The sequence below is a fragment of the Geotrypetes seraphini genome, chromosome 1 (assembly GCF_902459505.1).
Source record: "Geotrypetes seraphini chromosome 1, aGeoSer1.1, whole genome shotgun sequence".
NCBI lineage: Eukaryota > Metazoa > Chordata > Amphibia > Gymnophiona > Dermophiidae > Geotrypetes > Geotrypetes seraphini.
In genome coordinates this window covers 134,375,141-134,395,511 of record NC_047084.1, presented here as the reverse complement: position 1 = coordinate 134,395,511, position 20,371 = coordinate 134,375,141, and the positions used below count along the sequence as shown (strand labels likewise).

At 45.8% G+C, this 20,371-nt stretch overlaps 1 protein-coding gene across 5 annotated transcripts in view; it reads right to left on the bottom strand.

The window, feature by feature from the left end:
- The window catches only part of INTU (inturned planar cell polarity protein), a 234,221-nt gene that overhangs the window by 65,663 nt on the left and 148,187 nt on the right, over window positions 1-20,371 (bottom strand). For all 5 annotated transcript variants that reach the window (XM_033938846.1, XM_033938856.1, XM_033938837.1 and 2 more), the window contains exons 7-8: window positions 11,990-12,067; window positions 9,355-9,544 (exon numbers count right to left, since the gene is read on the bottom strand). In XM_033938846.1, the coding sequence (XP_033794737.1) occupies window positions 9,355-9,544; window positions 11,990-12,067 (268 nt within the window). The remainder of the gene's footprint in view (window positions 1-9,354; window positions 9,545-11,989; window positions 12,068-20,371) is intronic.

Genomic DNA, 20,371 nt, shown 5'->3' with positions numbered 1-20,371 from the left:
GGTACTTGAGATGAGCCCTATCAATTGGTTCAAATGGAGGCTTCATCAATTGAGCCAGGACAACATTGAGATCCCAGATCACTGGAGGTGGATGAACATTAAAAAGTCCTTTCATAAAGCAGGAAACCACAGGGTGTGCAGACAGAGGTTTCCCATCAAGAGGCTGATGAAAAGCAGCAATCGCACTGAGATGGACTCGGATAGATGTAGACTGGAGGCCAGACTGTGATAAGTGAAGTAAATAATCCAAAACAGAAGCCAAGGAGGTAGACATTGGCTCCATATGGCAAGTGGAACACCAAGCAGAAAATCTAGTCCATTTCTGGCCGTAACACTGCCTAATGGACGGCTTTCTGGAAGCTACCAAAATATCCTGTACAGACTGAGAAAACTGTAGAGAGTCTGTTAGGTTGAAAGGTACCAAGCTGAGGAGAGTATATTTGGGAACAGAACTGAGGCAGCTTGTTGGTGAGGGGAGAGGCAAAAAGGTCTATTTGAGGAGTCCCCCATCAAGCAAACACTTGAGGCGAGGAATTGAGTGTCCATTCTTGTGGTTGCAGAAGACGACTCAATTTGTCCACCAGTTTTGTTGACCTTGAATGTAGACAGCTCTGAGAAAGATGTTGTTATGGATTGCCCAATCCCACAGCTTCAGAGCTTCTTTACAAAGGAAGTGAGATCCTGTCTCTCCCTGTTTATTGACATAGTACATGGCGACTTGGTTGCCCGTCCGGACAAGGACTACCTTGTCGTGAAGGTGTTGAAAAGCTTTGAGAGCATTGAAAATTGCTCTTAGTTCCAACAGATTGATATGACAAAGACGGTCTACAGGAGACCAATGACCTTGGGTACGGAGACCGTCTAGATGGGCTCCCCATGCGTAGGTTGACGTGTCTGTTGTGAGAACCTTCTGATGAGGGAGTGTGGAACAGCAAACCTCTGGAAAGATTGGAAGAGAGCATCCACCAGTGGAGAGACTGCTTCAACAAAGGAGTTATTGTAATTTGTTGAGAAAGCGGGTTGGTAGCATGTTGCCACTGAGATGCCAGGGTCCACTGAGGTATGCGAAGGTGAAGTCTGGCAAAAGGTGTCACGTGAACTTTAGAAGCCATGTGACTGAGCAGAACCATCATTTGTCTTGCTGAAATTGATGTGAGATGAGACACTTGAAGGCAAAAGCGAATGAGGGTATCCCGACGTGGTGGAGGTAGAAACGCTCTGAGCTGGACAGTGTCCAGAGTGGCCCCAATGAACTGAAGAGATTGAGATGGGGTTAACTGGGATTTTGGAAAGTTGACTTCGAACCCCAGACATTGGAGGAACATAATAGTCTGTTGGGTCGCTGCAATAAGCCCTTGTTGAGAGAGGGCTTTGATGAGCCAGTCATCCAGGTACGGAAAAACTTGAAGACCCTGGGTACGGAGGGTTACAGCCACCACCACCAGACACTTCGTGAAGAGGCAGACTGAACTACAAGCAATAAATGCATGGCTGTGGAGATGGAGCGAAGAAGAGGGATTCCACTTTGTGAGGAACTGGGCAACTTTTGGGGGGAAGAACAAGCTCTTCAGGAAGGACGGACTACACCTGAGCACGGTGGGAACGAGACTGCTAGCGAACAACATCAAGAGAGGATTAGAGCAGGCTTTAAACTAAGAAGAAGGGAAAGCCAACAGTTGACCTGACGTTGACGGTTCGGATGAGAGTATCCAAAGAAGATACTGAGCGGGAAACATGCTGGGAAGAAACAAAAGATGAACAACAAGAGTCTATGGAACAAGAGAAACTAGAGAACAAAAAGAAAAGCAAACAGCAAAAGCTAGAAGAACAGGAGACAATGAGGAAGCAGGTTGCGGACGGAAAAGATGCGCCAAAGAAAGAGGAAGAAAGGAGCAGAAATCAGGGGTTAGAAGCTCATGAGGGGGATGGCAAAAGGAGCAAATGACAAGGAAAAAGAAAAAAACAGGACTTAAATTGCTTGTACGCAAATGCGAGGAGCCTAAAGACCAAAATGGATGAACTAGACATTGCGGCCAAAAAAGAGGACCTAGACGTCATTGGAATCACGGAAACATGGTGGAATGAGGAAAACAAATGGGACATAGTACTGCCAGGGTACAAACTCTATAGAAGAGACAGGACTCACAAGAAGGGTGGAGGAATAGCACTATATATAAAGGACACCATTCACTCGACCAGAGTGGATACGGCAACGAAGGCGGAAGGACTGGAATCATTATGGGTTAAATTACCAAGAAGAAATGGTTTTGACATAAAATTGGGACTGTACTATCGTCCACCTGGACAAACAGAAGCAAACGACAAAGAGTTGGAAGCAGAATTGAGGCGAGAATGCAAGAACGGAAACGTGATGGTAATGGGGGACTTTAACTTCCCCGGGATAGACTGGAGTATTGGAAACTCAAACTTCGCGAGGGAAACAGAATTCCTAGAGGCTGTGAGGGACTGCTTCATGGAACAGTTCGTTAAGGAACCAACGAGAGGGAATGCCATTCTCGACCTAATCCTCAGCGGGATAGGGGAACTTGCAAAGGAAGTGGAGGTAGTAGGACCACTAGGAAACAGTGACCACAACATGATCCAGTACAAATTAGAAGTAGGAACATCAAAAGGGAAGAGAACCACAGCGGCAACGCTCAACTTCAAGAAGGGGAACTATGACGCTATGAGAGCAATGGTGAGAAAGAAACTCAGAAACAGCTCGAGAAAAACAGAAACCGTGGAGAAAGCCTGGTCCCTATTCAAGGACATGGTGCAAGAAGCACAGAATCTGTACATCCCCAGTTTTAGAAAAGGGTGCAAAAAAATCAAACAAAAGACCCGGTATGGATAACCAATGAAGTGAAGAAGGCGATAGGAGACAAGAAAAAATCATTCCGAAAATTGAAAAAGAACCAAACCGGGGAAAACTGGAAGGAACATAGGAAACACCAAAAAGAATGTCACCGAGTGGTCAGGAGAGCGTAAAGAGAATACGAAGAGAGTCTGGCTGGGGAAGCAAGAAATTTCAAATCTTCAGATACGTTAAAGGGAAGCAGCCAGCGAGGGAGGAAGTAGGACCGTTAGATGATGGAGATAGAAAGGGAGTGGTAAAGGAGGAAAAAGAGGTAGCTGATAGGTTAAACAAATTCTTTTCGTCAGTCTTCACAAACGAGAACACCTCCAATGTACCAGAACCCGAAGAGATCTTCGATGGAGACCAAGAAGAAAAGCTGTCGACAATAGAAGTAAGCCATGAGGATGTTCTCCAACAAATAGATAGACTGAAAAGCGACAAATCACCGGGCCAGGACAGAATCCACCTAAAAGAACTTAGAAACGAAATAGCGGAAATACTCCAATGAGTTTGCAACCTATCCTTGAAAACTGGGGAGATCCCAGAGGACAGGAAAATAGCAAATGTTACACTTATCTTTAAAAAGGGATTGAGAGGTGACCCGGGAAACTACAGGCCGGTAAGCTTGACTTCAGTTCCGGGCAAGATGGTAGAAGCACCGATAAAAGACAGCATCTGTGAGCACATAGAAAAAAAATGGACTAATGAAAGCGAGCCAACATGGCTTCTGCAGAGGAAGATCGTGCCAAACGAACTTACTGCACTTCTTTGAAGGGATAAACAGCCAGATGGACAAAGGGGAACCCATAGACATCGTTTATCTCGACTTCCAGAAGGCCTTTGACAAGATACCCCATGAGTGGCTACTCAGTAAGCTGTGGAACCACGGGGGTGGAAGGGGACGTACACAGATGGGTTAAACACTGGTTGGCAGGCAGGAAGCAAAGGGTTGGAGTGAAGGGACACTACTCGGACTGGAGGAAGGTCACGAGCGGTGTTCTGCAGGGGTCAGTACTCGGACCGCTGCTGTTCAATGTATTTATAAATGACCTAGAAACAGGGACGAAGTGTGAAGTTATAAAATTTGCGGATGACACTAAACTCTGTAGCAGGGTTAGAACCATGGAGGAATGTGAAGACCTACAAAGGGACCTGAACAAACTGGAGGAGTGGGCGAACAAATGGCAGATGAACTTCAATGTAGAGAAATGCAAGTCATGCATATAGGGAAAAAAACCCCGATGTTCAGCTACAAAATGGGGGGATTAGTACTAGGGGAAAGTAACCTTGAAAAAAACTTGGGTGTGCTGGTGGATACAACAATAAAGTCAACGGCACAGTGCGCGGCAGCCTCAAAGAAAGCAAACAGAATGTTGGGTATTATTAAGAAGGGTATCACAACCAGAACGAAGAAGTCATCATGCTGCTGTATCGTGCAATGGTGCGCCCGCACCTGGAGTACTGTGTCCAATATTGGTCACCATACCTAAAGAAGGACATGGCGATACTTGAGAGGGTTTAGAGAATGGCAACAAAAATGATAAAAGATATGGAAAACCTCTCATATGCAGACAGGCTAGAAAGGCTGGGGCTCTTCTCACTGGAGAAGCGGAGACTCAGAGGAGACATGATAGAGACATACAAGATCATGAAAGGCATAGAGAAGGTGGAGAGGGACAGATTCTTCAGCCTATTGGGAACCACAAGAACAAGGGGGCACTCGGAGAAATTGAAAGGGGACAGGTTCAGAACCAACGCTAGGAAATTCTTTTTCACTCAGAGGGTGGTGGACACCAGGAATGTGCTTCCGGAGGATGTGATAGGACAGAGTACATTACGAGATTTCAAAGAGGGATTGGATAAATTCATAGAAACATAGAAAAAGACGGCAGATAAGGACCGCGGCCCATCTAGTCTGCCCACCCCAATGACCCTCCCCTATTTAACTCTGTGCAGAGATCCCACGTGACGATCCTGAAGGACTCGGAGATTGAGGGATACAGATTGGGGAAGAGATAGGACTATGAAGGTTAATAGATAGAAGGGAAACAGGGAATGAACGGGTTCCAGACAAAGAATCACTTTATAAGTCATGGACCTGATGGGCCGCCGCAGGAGTGGGCTGCTGGGCACGATGGATCACTGGTCTGACCCAGCGGAGGCAACTTCTTATGTTCTTAACTCTGTATTGGAGATGAAGATTTCCCACCCGGAATCGTAGATATTTGCGAGAGGCTGGATAATTGGGATATGAGTGTAAGCCTCTTTGAGATCCAGACAGCATAGCTAATCTCCCTGATTCATCAGGGAATATAAGGTTGGTAAAGAAAGCATCCAGAACTTCTCTTTGACTAGAAAATTTGTTGAGGGCTCTGAGGTCCAGAATGGGTCGCAAATTCCCTGTCTTCTTTGAAACTAGAAAATAACGGGAATAAAAGCCCATGTTCCATTGGTTCAGAGGAACCTCCTCGACAGCTCGAAGGTGAAGAAGAGCCTGAGCTTCCTGAAGAAGGGGAAGTTGCGACGAATAGGAATGACACTCTCTTGGAGGGCAATCTGTAGGCACCTGAAGAAAGTGAAGAGAGTAACCCTCCCGAAGGATGGTGAGAACCCAGAGATCTGAGGTGATCATTTCCCACTGGTGATAAAAATGGTGAAGATGACCCCCTATGGGCAGAAGAGAATTCTGATGCAGGGAGGTTGGCATGCTCAGACTGGGGATGTCAAAAAGACTGAGCAGGTTTAGTCACAGCATGAGTTTGAGCCTTCTGCTGTCGTTGTTGCTGTGGAGGCCTTCTAGGCGGAGGCCTGGAGAAAACTGGTGCCATTTTTTGAGGATAACGACGTGGTGGTTGCTTGTATGGGCGAGCAGGAGGAGTCTTAGGCTTCGGCCGAATCAAGGAAGCGAAAGAGCGCTAATGTTCAGAGAGGCGCTTTGTAGCAGCTTCAATAGAATCATCAAAGAGTTCATTCCCCTGGCAAGGCAAGTTGGCTAGACGGTCCTGCAGTTTGGGATCCATATCAATAATGCTGAGCCAAGCAAGATGACGCATGGCTACTGCAAAGGCAGAAACTCTAGAAGAGAGCTCAAAAGCATCGTATGTGGCTTGCAGCATGAAGAGTCGAAGTTGAGACGGAGTTCTGATGATCTGTTTAAATTCAGGAAGACTTTGTTCCTCAAGAGCCGGATAGAATTAAGGCATCAGTTTGAGGAAATTATTAAAATAAGCCGTGAAAATGTGGTTATAATTGAGAATTCTGTTAGCCATCATGGAATTCTGGTATAATCTACAGCCAAACTTGTCCATGGTAAACATAGAAACATAGAAATAGACGGCAGATAAGGGCCACGGCCCATCTAGTCTGCCCACCCCAATGACCGTCCCCTACCTTTCTCTGTGAATAGATCCCACGTGTCTATCCCATTTGGCCTTAAAATCAGGCACGCTGCTGGCCTCAATAACCTGAAGTGGAAAACTATTCCAGCGATCAACCACCCTTTCAGTGAAAAAGAATTTCCTGGTGTCCCTGTGCAGTTTCCCGCCCCTGATTTTCCACGGATGCCCCCTTGTTGCCGCGGGACCCTTGAAAAAGAAGATATCTTCTTCCGCCTCGATGCGGCCCGTGAGATACTTGAATGTCTCGATCATGTCACCCCTCTCTCTGCGTTCCTCGAGTAAGTACAGCTGCAACTTATCCAGCCGTTCCTCGTACTGGAGATCCTTGAGTCCAGAGACCATCTGGGTGGCCATTCTCTGGACCGACTCCAGTCTCAGCACATCCTTACGGTAATGCAGCCTCCAGAATTGCACACAGTATTCCAGGTGGGACCTCACCATGGATCTATACAATGGCATAATGACTTCAGGCTTACGGCTGACGAAACTCCTGCGTATGCAACCTATGATTTGCCTTGCCTTGGATGAAGCTTGCTCCACTTGATTGGCAGTCTTCATGTTCTCACTGACGATCACCCCTAAGTCTCGTTCTGCTTCAGTTCTTGGTATGGCCCTCCCTGCCTGGAGGGACCGCAGCGTAAAGCTTAGATGGATGAGCTTTCTTTAAAGAAGATTCCACAACCAAAGACTGTGGGACAATTGAGATTTCTCGAAGCCTTTCCAAGGTACTGTGCGATACCTGGATTCCAGCTTGGATGGATGTAATGGAATAAGGAGTTTCCATAGTCCTTAAAAAAGTTTGCTTCAATACTGGAGTCATAGGAAGTCTCAATGTCTCCTTGGGTGGATGAGGCAACTCCATGTCGGCCAAGTATTCAGGGGTATACTTAGAATCAGAGTGGAGATCCAGCTGAAGAGCTTTTCCCATGTCAAAGACGAACCTGGCAAAAGAGGCAGACTTCGAGGTCGAGGCACCTTCAGGAGAAGGAGTGCGAGACTGAGGGACTACCGAATAGGAAGGAGAAGCCTCTCTGGAATACTGAGAAGGAGGCTCAGAGTCCAGGCGCACAGTGATTGAGGAAGCTGCACTACCTGTGTGAGGAGGAGTTAGTGAGTGTTTGCACTTCAAAAACCTCGATGGTGAAGTCCCCGTGGTTCGAGGGACAGAGTGGGTCGAGGCAGGAGAAGAAGGCTCCCTCAGAGGCGGTCTCGATGGAGGAGTCTTCGACCTTGATGGAGTGCAAGAAGCAGCCGGTGTAATAGCCTTGCGAGACTTATGTTTAGATTTAGTAGAAGTCTCGGTAGCCTTGGATAAACGAGGCATAGAAGACTCAGTATCCGGAGGAGGAGAGAGTTTCTGCAATAGAAAAGTCTCCTGAGGAAGCTTGGAAGCAAGATGCCTCGAATGCCTCAAGCAATGCCTCGATCGAGCGATGCCTCGAGCGAGGTGGAGGTCCGAGGAAGCAAGGGTTATTTTTAAGTTTGCTTCAAAACCATATCTATCTCATCATTTTGACTTTCCAGGCATAACTTGTACATGTAGTGCCTACTTGTTCGTTTTCCCATCCTTGAAGGGCTGTATCTACAAGAAATTCCTCGATAGAACATTATCATTCCAAGAAGGCAAATGGAATAAATGTTTAACCAACTTTATCTCAAACGCTCTTTCTTACCAAACTTTTAGGAAGTCAATCAAAACTTATCTCTTTGAGAAATTTCTCTGACTCCATTTCTACCATGATGTACTTCTAAAACACTTCCAGGAAAAATTGATTAATCTTATCATGTTAATGTAATTTTGAAAGTTTTTTGTAATATCACTGTCTGTTTACAGTCTCTTCCTCTGTAAACCACTCTGAACTGTTTGTAGTATTGCGGTATATAAAAATAAAGTTATTATTATTATTATCTAGCATCTCTCTCTCCTTCCCCACCACCCCAGGGTCCACCATCTCTCCCTTTCTCTTCCCAACTACCCTCCTATCCAGTATCTCTTTCCCCCCTCCACACCATCCCTTGTGTCCAACTTCTCTCCCTTTCTGATCCTTTCCTCCCTCCATCCCATTGTCCACCATCTCTCTCCCTCTCCTGTTTTTAGACCCATTATTTCTTCCCCCCCACACTCAGTCCATCATATGCATGTCTCTTTGGACCCCACTTCCCTCCCTCCTTCCTTCTGTGTACTTCTACACCAGGGCTCTACCCTTCCATGTACTTCTACACCAGGGACAACCCCCCCCCCCAAAAAAAAAACCCTGCATGTTTTCCCCCTTCTCTCTAGCATCCTCCAGCTTCCCGGTCTCACCTTCAAAGCAGCCTGCTGAGGATCGCCGGTCCACTGTAGCAATCCTATCAGATTGCTGTCGGCCTCCACCGCACTCTTCTGATGTATGGGATCGCGGCAGAGAGAATGTGCTGTGGAGGCCAATGGCAGCCTGCTACGATCGCTACAGCCGACCGGCGATCCTCTGCAGGCTGCTTTGAAGGTGAGACCGGGAAGCCGGGGGAGAGAGATGGTGGACAATGGGATAGAGGGAGGGAAGGAACAGAAAGGATATTTTTTAACAAGTCAAATCTAATTACACTGCGGGCCAGATTTGGCCCACGGGCCTGAGTTTGACACCCCTGGGCTAGAAGGACCATTGGTCTGACCCAGAAAGGCTATTCTTATGTCAATTACTTCAAGCACTTCCAGCTCTAAGTGGAGATGCACTTTGAAAAGAGATAGTGAGAGAACATAATAAACTGTACAGACATGGAAAAGACAACACAGACTCTGGAATAAAAGGATTTTTGTAAAGTTTCTGTTTAGATATGTTGTGGCATTTGTAGTACTGCTTCACTTTATCAGCTTTATTATGTATACCATGAACTGACTGAACATAAATGAAGAGAATCTATCTTACAACCACAGCAAAGCAACAGAGAATTGACCATTATTTTTCCTAAGAGCAGTCTTGACTTCTCACAGGCCCAAACCACAAGGGAGACAGAAAATCAGCAGACATATAGAACTCCCTTTTCTCTTATACACAAACTATTTGGCCCACTGGAATTCAAATATTTTACACACACTTCTAAATCATTAACTGTGATCACCTTGATGTCTTCTGGCACAGCCAGCCAGCGAACCCCTAGGAGACTGTCCAGTAGCAGAGCACTACAGGCATCATAGTGCTGAGTGCTAGGGCTGGCTGTGGGATTGAATCTGGCAGGCTGCAGAGCTCGCTGGAAGAGCAGGCTGAAAAAATGATCCAGACGAGGAACATTCTCCACCTGGCAGAAAGCACTGAACAAAAAAGAAACCTGTAAGCTAAAATAATGCAATCCTTCTCTGTTAACAACTTTAGAAAATAAATCCAAGTTCTACTTAAAAGTTAAGTACAGAACAAACAATTAAAATTAAGCACTGTTCACACATGCACATAATGGCAATTAATAAATCCCAGTGAAAGAATAGATAATAAAGAACACAACTCATTGAGGGCCAGATTCTCAAAACTTAAGGTTGCTTTTAACAGGGTCACTAAACTGGTTCCAGACTGTTTAGCCTGCATGCATTTTAGCGGTGGATTATCAAAAGGCTTATCGCGGGTTTTAGAAAGCTTTCTGGCAGTCTCCGACACTGCAAATATTGAAACGAGCACTCCAGTGCATTCTTAAACATCGCCGAGTCATTCTCCAAGTGCGGCATTGGCTTTTGGTGACAAATATCAGCGACAGTTAAAAGTGCATCTTGTGGCATATGTTTTTACTCTGACTAATGAAATTACATGATTCTCAAATTAGAGTCTTTTTTTTTTTTTAGTGGGAGTAGTAAAAGTACGCTTCTTGAGCATCTCTTCCACTGCTAGGGGGAGGGGAGGAGGTGTTTGCGGTGGGAGAAAGTGGGCATATCTCCAGCTGCCAGAGGGATGTTGGGGTGTGTGTTGCTTGGCAGTAGGAGAGAGTGGGCATCTCTTCCACTGCTGGGGGGGGGGGTGTTTGCAGTGGTAGAGAGTAGGCATCCTTCACTGCCCCAGGTACATTAGATAGATTGTGAGCCCACCGGGAAAGATAGGGAAAATGCTTGAAGTACCTGTATGTAAACCACTTTGAATGTGGTTGTAAAACTACAAAAGGCGGTATACAAATCCCAATCCCTATCCCTTTGATACTACTGAGATAGATGACAGGAGACTATGGGAGCCTTTTACAGGTTGTGAGACCTATTTCTGCATTTTGCTGGAGTTGCTGAAGACACGGGCTTTTATAGACTGGTTTCAGTACGATGCTCAAAATGCTAATGTGTGGCATGTGACTGTGTAGATTCCCTGCTGAACAGACTGTTCTTCTCAAGGTCATAAAATAGTGCTGGAAGGAAATGAGCACCTCAGCAATATACTCCATATATGGGCTCCAGGAACTGATAAGAATTGCCTAGCCAGGCAAAGCCCACAGGTGGGGGCTAGCTGAGGGCTAGCTGATGTACTGAATGTACCCATGAAGGAAAGAAGATTTGAGAAGAAAGTTCCAGAAGATATTCCTGTCCTGGGCCCCCCCAGGGAAGAATGGAGGCGTAAACTGGGTGGTGGACTAGATAAACAGATTTTCTCCAATAGGGTGGTACATAATCATAGCCAGGACAGGGTCTTGCAAGACAAAGGAACTTTCTATATAAAACCCCCATGCTTTGGCAGAGTTTCTTTTAGAGAAGCTGCGCCATACTTACAGAAATATGCTGGCACTGTTTGTATGATTTTTTTTTTTAACTTCTCTCCATTGTATATGTCTAGACTTGATTTATTTTTGATATGCCAAATGCTGCTACAATATTTTAATTTACTAGAATAAAAAATTATCTGCTTTGGAATATACAATGTAAGTCCGTGTTTTTCCTTCACCAGTGATTTTTATTTCACTACCTTTACTATTGTGGTGGCTAATGTGTGTGTGTGTGTGTGTGTGTGGGGAGGGGGTGACAGGAAGAGGGAGCTGAGATAAAAATTCCATTAAAACTTATGGATGTATTGGCTGCACAATATTTAAAGTTAAAGTAGGCATACATTCTCCTTCACAATTAACCAGCACACAAAAGCATGCATGTAAATCCAATGCCCGCTTCGACTCTATCTTTGGGAGTGTGTGTGTGAAATGACGATACACACATTTTTATTTTGTGTGTCCAATATTTTTATTGATATAATGTATAACAATACAAACTGCACATATTTTGATAACCAAATCAGGGCAATTCTATAATAAACTCTTTCTGTGTATTAATCACAGTTTTATGCACACAATTGTCTTAGAAAATTCTCTTTTGGATGGTCAATTCTCCAGTAAATATCTGACAGTATATATCCAACTGTACTAGTAGCCTAACTGTGGTCTGAAAACCAGGGGAACTGGGTTTGATTCTGACCATAGATTCTGGGCAACTCACTTAACCCTCCATTATCTATATATATATATCTATATTGACAATAATTACAAAAAGGTAGATTACCAGATCCCCTTCTCCTTTTCCTTACCTCATAACACCCATCATTATGCACCTTTCCATCTCAAGAAAAGGCTCCCTTTATAGCATTGTTTTTTAAAATAAAGTCCTAGATTTATGCTCGTCATCTGACATCAAGCTTCAGGCCAAAAAATCAGAAACAATCCCAGCAGGTCTGTGCATGTTAGCCTGTGATACTGCTGATTTCTAAGCTGGCTAATGATCAGAAATATTTCTACTTGATACCAGTACCTGTCCAGGGAACTGTACATCACTTTCAATGTGCGTGCTACATCCGAAATCATGTTCTTCAGTTGAAAGAGGGGAACCCTTAACAAACCAAGTAAACAAGAACTGTGAAACACTGCACAGCATTTAAAGCAATCACTTTCCCTTACTCCTAAGAAACACATAAGAGCATAAGCATTGCCATAATGGGACAGATTAATCCTTCAATGGGCTCTAAGCACACAAGTATACTGGGCCTCTGGCCCTGCCCGGCTATGTCACTGAACAATACAAAGCTAACCTATTCGAGTTAATAAACTCCAAAATAAAATACCTTTTTTCTACCTTTGATATACAATGCTAACTTATTCGAGTTAATAAACTCCAAAATAAAATACAGTGGTACCTTGGATTACGAGCATAATCCATTCCAGGAGCATGCTCGTAATCCAAAATGCTCGTTTATCAAAGCAAGTTTCCCCATAGGAAATAATGGAAACTCACTTTGATACATTCCACCCCCCGAGGCCAGCAGCGCTGCTCTATCTCCCCCCCCCCCCACGAGAACCGGCATTGCTCCCCCCAAAGGCCCTCCCTGCGATCCAGCACCCTCCCCCCCCACGATCCGGCACCCCCCCACCGTGATTCGACATCCCCCCCCTTCTTACTGTCATCTGGGCCTGGGCACCAGCATGTCCTGTGCGTTGGTGCCGGTGCCCAAAGATTGGCCTCCTCTTCTTGCTGGGCCTTGAGCATCTGTGCATGCTCAAGGCCTGCGAGTTCACGCTCTCTCCAAGATTCTCAGAGATCTCGGAGAGAACGTGAACTCGCAGGCCTTGAGCATGCGCAGATGCTCAAGGCCCAGCAAGAAGAGGAGGCCGATTTTCGGGCACCGGCACCAACGCACAGGACATGCCGGTGCCGGTGCCCAGGCCCAGATGACAGTAAGAAGCAGGGGGGGTGCCCAATCGTGTGGGGGGGGGGGGGTAGGGGTGCCGGATCGCGGGGGGGGGGGGGGGTGCCGGATCGCAGGGGGCGCCGCTCGCAAATCGAGGCATGCTCGGTTTCCGAGGTGCCGATTTTGCGAATGTTTTGCTCGTCTTGTAAAACACTCGCAAACCGGTGCACTCGTAAACAGAGGTACCACTGTACCTTTTTCTACCTTTGTTGTCTGGATATTTTGTTTTTCCATCATGTTTGTCCCAGTTTCTCTTCTGCCTTTGTGCCTTCTGCTAAGTCTTTTTCCAGTATCTGCTATCCATTTGGGCTTTTCTCATCTCATCTGTCTTGTTTTATTCTCTCACTACACTTGTCTCTGATATAATGGTCAAGCATGCCCTTTTATTTTTTTCCTCCTTTTCCTCCTTTTTCTCTTTTTTGCCCCTGTCCACTCAAATTTCACCCTCTTTCTCACCTTTCAACTTCCATCTCCTCTCATGCTCTAGCACTCCCACTTCCCATCTCACTCCTTCCCCAGCCTCCTATTCCATGCTACCTTTCATCTACACCTCATTATCACATTTCTACCGCTGTACTCACTATCTTCCTCTCACTCATCTCCTTGCCACCCTTCCCCTTGATCTCTCCCACATGATTCCACCATTTGTAGTATCTCCCATCCCTCCACTCTTGTAGCTCAGCCTCTCCCCCTCCCCTCCACCATCTTCCTGGCCCATTTCTCCTCTTTTTGGGCCCATACAGTTCTGCTCCCTCTTTCCTGCTGTTCTTCTCTATTCATGCCCTATTATACAACATCTCTCCCTCCCTCCCATCTCTCCATCCAGTGCCTGCCTCCTTCTTCCCCCTTTCTATCCAGTTTGCTCCCTATTCCCCATCCATCTGGTGTCTGTCCTCTCTCCTCATTCTCATGCAGCATCTGCCTTCTCTATCCCTTCATGTCATCCAGTGTTTGTTCCCTCTTCCCCCTTTCTATCAGCATTTGGCCCTTCTCTCCCCCTTGTTCAGCATCTGCTCCTTTCTCCCTCTTTCTATCCAATGTCTGTACTTTCTCTCCCCCTCATCCAGTGCATGTCCCCCTCCTTCTCCCTTTCTATCCAGCATCTACCCTCTTCCCCCTTTCTATCCAGCATTGGTTTTGTCTTCCCCTCCATCTGACATTTGCCTCTCTCTCTTCCTCACCCAGAGTTTGTCTCCTTTTCCCCCTTCCATCAAGTGTCTACCCCTTCTTTCCACAACTGCTTTCATTGCTGTGCAGTAGCAAAAACAAAGAAAAGGATTTGCTGGGTTACACTGTTCAAGCTTTTGGCTGCCGGCCCCGCTCCAAAATACGAAATTATGCCAGAGGGGGTAGGGCAGGCAGCCATGAACTTGAACACTGCGAGCCCATGAAGTCTTTTTCCTTGTTTTTTTACCACAGCAGAATGCAGTAGCATCAGTATGATGGGAGTGGGGCGATATTGGTGGCCTCCTCCACCTCTGGATTTTTAGAGGTGCCATGGTACCTGTGGCTCTCCCCATTCCAATACCTATACATGATATCGCAGTGCATCAGGCTCTCCTCAGGCCTGAGGCACATGCCTACTGGGCCTACCCTTTAATTCGGCTCTGAACAGACTGAAGGTCCATCAAGTCCAGTATCCTGTTATCAACAGTGGTCAACCCAGGTCATAAGCACTTTGCAAGATTCGAGAGAATAAAACAAATTTTATACTGTTTATCCTAAAAATAAGCCATAGATTTTCCCCAAGTCTATCTTAATAGATATAATAGATATATCAGTGAAAGGAGGAAGATGAAAAATGGAATTGCTAAATTAAAAGATGCTAGGAATTGATATGTGGAAAGTGATGAGGAAAAAGCAAACGTGCTAACAAATACTTCTGCTCTGTGTTCACGGAAGAAAATCCTGGAGAAGGACTGAAATTCTCTGGCAAAGTTACACGGGAAAATGGAGTAGATTCTGTGCCGTTCATGGAGGAAAGTGTTTATGAACAACTTGAAAAACTGAAGGTGGACAAAGCAATGGGACCGGATGGGATCCATTCCAGGATACTGAGGGAGCTCAGAGAGGTTCTGGTGGGCCCTATTAAAGACTTGTTCATCTCTGGAGATGGGAGTGATTCCTGGGGATTGGAGAAGAGCGGATGTGGTCCCTATTCACAAAAGTGGTCACAGAGATGAAGTGGAAAACTACAGGCCAGTAAGCCTCACTTCGGTTGTTGGAAAAATAATGGAAGTATTGCTGAAAGAAAGGATAGTGAATTTCCTAGAATCTAATGGGTTACAGGATCCGAGGCAACATGAATTTACTAAAGATAAGTCTTGTCAAACAAACCTGATTGAATTTCTTGATTAAGTGACCAGAGAACTGGATCAAGGACATATGCTAGATGTAATTTACTTAGATTTCAGCAAAGCCTTTGACACGGTTCCTCATAGGAGGCTCTTGAACAAACTTGAAGGGCTGAAATTAGGACCCAAAGTGGCGAACTGGATTATAAACTGGTTGATGGATAGACGCCAGAGGGTGGTGGTTAATGGAAGTCGCTCAGAGGAAGGAAAGGCGAGTAATGGAGTCCCTCAGGGTTTGGTGCTGGGGCTGATCCTGTTCAATATGTTTGTGAATGACATTGCTGAAGGGTTAGAAGGAAAGGTTTGCCTTTTTGCTGATGATACCAAGATTTGTAACAGAGTAGACACCGAGTAGGGTGTGGAAAACATGAAAAGGATCTACAAAAGTTAGAGGAATGGTCTAATATCTGGCAACTAAAATTCAATGCAAAGAAATGCAGAGTAATGCATTTGGGGTTTAATAATCGGAAGGAACTGTATATGCCGGGAGGTGAGAAGCTGATATGCACGGATGGGAGAGGGACCTTGGGGTAATAGTGTCCGAAGATCTAAAAGCAAAAAAACAGTGTGACAAGGCGGTTTCTGCTGCCAGAAGGATGCTGGGCTGTGTAAAGAGAGGTGTAGCCAATAGAAGGAAGAAGGTGTTGATGCCCCTGTACAGGTCATTGGTGAAGCCCCACTTGGAGTATTGTGTTCAGTTTTAGAGACCGTATCTGGGGAAGGACAGAAGAAGACTTGAAGTGGCCAAGAGGAGGATGATGAAAATGATAGGAGATTTGCGCCAAAAGACATATGAGGAGACTGGAAGCCCTGAATATGTATACCTTAAAAGAGGGACAGGGGAGATATGATTCAGACGTTCAAATACTTGAAAGGTATTAACGTAGAACAAAATCTTTTCCAGAGAAAGGAAAATGGTAAAACCAAAGGACATAATTTGAGGTTGAGGGGTGGTAAACTCAAGAGCAATGTAAGGAAATTCTTCTTTATGGAGAGGGCGGTGGGTGTCTGGAATGTGCACTCGAGAGAGGTGGTGATAAAAGTGGTGACGGAGTTCAAAAAAGCATGGGATGAACACAGAGGATCTAGAATCAGAAAATAATAGTAAATACTGAAGAACTAAGGCCAGTACTGGGCAAACTTGCACGGTCTGTGTCTGTACATGCCCATTTTGTGGAGGATGGGCTGGGGAGGGCTTCAATGGCTGGGAGTGTGTAGATGGACTTAAGTGAGCTTTGATGGAGACTTCAGTAGTTGGAACAGTACCGGGCAGAGCTTTGGATTCTTGCCCAGAAATAGCTAAGAAGAAGAAAAAAAAAACCCCAACTCAACAAATTTTTAGATTGGGCAGACTGGATGAATCTTGCAGGTCTTTATCTGCCATCATCTACCATGTTACTATGTAATAACGGCTTATGGACTTTTTTTTTTAGGAAATTATCCAAATCCACTGTTGATGCAGGAAAGCTTTGCTCCCATTCTCTGATTGTAGGAAAACTCTTTCAGACCAATTATATTTAAAGATTAAATTAATGATAAATCAAAGCATAGTTGAAGTATAGGAGCAGCCACTGGGGAATCCTGCTTCTTTTTCTCCCCTCTGTGCCTTGCAAGTTAGTTTCTGCAAGCACCCCTAAAATTCAATGGCAGCAATGCAAACTAGGACGATCCTTCTGAACAGAGAAAAGATCCACTTATTCTAGCATACTCATAAGGTTGAGCTGGAAATGCAGCTGCCAGAGTGAGGAGGGGGAAGGGAGAAGGGAACTAAAAACTGGGAATTTCTTTTTTAGTTTTAAGGCCCTACAAATTACTGAAAGCACTTAATGACCAAATAAGTAGTCAAAAATCAAAAGCACTCTCTAGGAAAAAACAAACATTGGTAGCAATACATTCCATAAATATATACATATCAAAAAGCTAAAAACTTGCATACACCTAAGTACAAAATCAATGCATCTTAATAGTGACCCATACACAAACAGCTGACATTGTTTAAAAACAAAGTTACTTGCCTGTACCAGGTGTTGTCTGCAAAACTTAAATCCTCATCCATGGGTGACCATTGATGAAGCCCAAAGCAGAAAACTGTAACCCAGCAACCTTTCTAGCAGTCTTTGTGTAGGCTAAAAAGAGATTATGTACTTACCCTGGTAAGCTCTTTTCCAGTAGATAGGTGAGACATTCTAGACATGTAGGTTCTGTCCCAATGGCACATGGGACAAGGATGCTAAATTTGCACAATTCTGGCTAGAATTCACATTAGGAGAGCCCAAGGACTACAACCCAACAGGTTTTGAGACAAAAAATGCAGTTTTGAAGAAGCAGGGAGCCCTTGAAATAAAACACTGCTAAAAATCCAAGATGGCCGCTGTCAAAAGATTCACGCCAAAATTGCAATTTTTTAAACATTAAACAAACTCCAAAAATGACAATTTTAAGATTTTTGAAGAGGGGGAACACAGGGGGACATTAAGAAACCTTCAAAACATCGAAATTCAGCACCTCCCTCCCCCAATTCATCTCACAGGCTAACAGCTTTATTCAATGTGACCTGTGCTGAAAATGTGCTGCAGCTTGTCACAGCTCTCTTATCGTAGCTGGAATCAGAGAATCACTGCCTCATAATGGAAATGCCTCCTCAACGCTGATCTTCAGGCTACCAGTAAGACTCAGCATTTGACTGCATCTCCACCCCTGCAGGCAGACGGATACACTAAGGAATGGGCTGAGTCTTCTAGGTATGCCTAACAGCCTGCACCTGAACCTTCATTCAGCAATAGGAGAGAAAGCAGGGACCTAACCTCCTGAGAAGCAGATGCAGGCTGGCTGACAGGTACCACCAGGGATTAGCCTGACAGCTGCAGCAGCAGACCGAAGTCTGTGTGTTCTCCACGCAGGCAGAAAGCACAGTTACTTACCGTAACAGGTGTTATCCAGGGACAGCAGGCATATATTCTCACATGTGGGTGACGTCATCTACGGAGCCCCAGCGCGGACAGCTTTTCAAGCAAACTTGATTAAAGTTTCAAGTTTGCTATGCTGCACCACGCATGTGCATGCCTTCTTGCCCACTAGAGGGCGCATCTCCACCTCGTGGTCCTCAGTTCCATAACCAGCAAAGAAGCCATCCCCGGGGAGGAGGGCGGGTTGTGAGAATATATGCCTGCTGTCCCTGGATAACACCTGTTACGGTAAGTAACTGTGCTTTATCCCAGGACAAGCAGGCATGATATTCTCACATGTGGGTGACCTCCAAGCCAACCAAAAAAGGGCAGGTGGGAGGATGGTAATTTAGGAAAACAGATTTCGCAAAACAGACTGGCCAAACCGGCCGTCACTCCTGGAAAACGTATCCAGGCAGTAGTGGGAGGTGAAAGTATGAACCGAAGACCAAGTGGCAGCCTTGCAGATATCCTCCACCGGAGTAGACCGGAGGAACGCCACAGAAGCTGCCATCGCTCGGACCTTATGTCTCGTGACCCGACCATGAAGCTCGAGACCAGCCTGAGCGTAGCAAAAAGAAATAAAAGCAGCCAACCAGTTGGACAAGGTGCGCTTGGAAACAGGACGTCCCAACCGATTAGGATCAAAGGACAAAAATAATTGAGGAACCTTCCGATGAGACTTGGTGCGTTGAAGATAAAAAGCCAACGCTCTCTTACAGTCAAGCGTGTGAAGCGCCGCCTCCCCAGGATGAGAGTGGGGCTTCGGAAAAAACACCAGAAGAACAATGGACTGATTGAGGTGGAAATCAGACACAACCTTAGGTAAAAATTTAGGATGGGTGCGAAGAACCACCTTGTCATGATGGAACACAGTAAAGGGCAGGTCCGCAACCAAAGCCTGCAGCTCACTAATCCGACGAGCAGACGTAAGCGCAAGTAAAAAGATCACCTTCCAAGTGAGAAACTTAAGATGAGATTTGTCAATAGGCTCGAAGGGAGGTTTATCAGTTGAGCCAAAACCACATTAAGATCCCAAACTACAGGAGGAGGTTTCAGAGGAGGATTAACATTCACTAGACCCCTCATGAAACGAATCACCAGAGGATGAAGAGAGAGAGATCGACCCTCGAGATGCCGATGGAAAGCAGCAATAGCACTGAGATGCACCCTAATGGAAGTCGTCTTCAGCCCAGACTTGGACAAATGCAACAAATATTCCAGAACCGAAGACACCGGAACCGAACTCGGATCCAGATGGTTTGAGGAACACCAGGAAGAAAATCTGGTCCACTTCTGGGAATAACAAAGCCTAGTCGAGACCTTGCGCGAGGCTTCCAGAACCTCCCTCACAGACTGAGAAACCTGTGAAGTCATGGGGAAAGGAACCAAGCGTCAGATGTAAAGACTGAAGATTGGGATGCAACAGCGAACCCCGACTCTGAGACAGCAGAGAGGGAAAGACAGGCAGAAGCAGAGGCTCCCTGACACTGAGTTGAAGGAGCAGGGAGAACCAGTGCTGACGAGGCCAACGAGGCGCAATGAGAATCATAGTGGCTCTGTACGACTTGAGATGAACCAACGTCCTCAAGATCAGTGGGAAAGGAGGAAACGCATAAAGGAACCTCCCTCCCCAGTCGAGAAGAAAGGCATCGGCCTCGAGACGGTCCGGGGAGTACATCCGAGAACAATAGAGGGGCAGTTTGTGAGTCTCCAGGGAGGCAAACAGATCCACCTGAGGAGTCCCCCAGCGGTCGAAGACCTCGTGCAGAACTCGGGAGTTTAGCAACCACTCGTGCGGCTGGAGAAGACGACTGAGTTTGTCGGCCAGACAATTCTTCTCTCCCTGAATGTAAACGGCCCGCAGGAAGATGTTCTGGGAGATCGCCCATTCCCAAAGGCGCAGGGCTTCCCGGCACAGGGACCAAGAGCCCGTTCCCCATTGTTTGTTCACATAATACATGGCCACCTGGTTGTCCGTTTGCATGAGGACTACCTGATCGTGCAGCAGGTGGCAGAACGCTCGAGCAGCCAGAAAAATGGCACGAAGTTCTAAAACATTGATGTGACAACACCGGTCCTCTGCCGACCATAGACCTTGAGTCCGCAGACCGTCCAGATGAGCTCCCCACGCGTACTCCGACGAGTC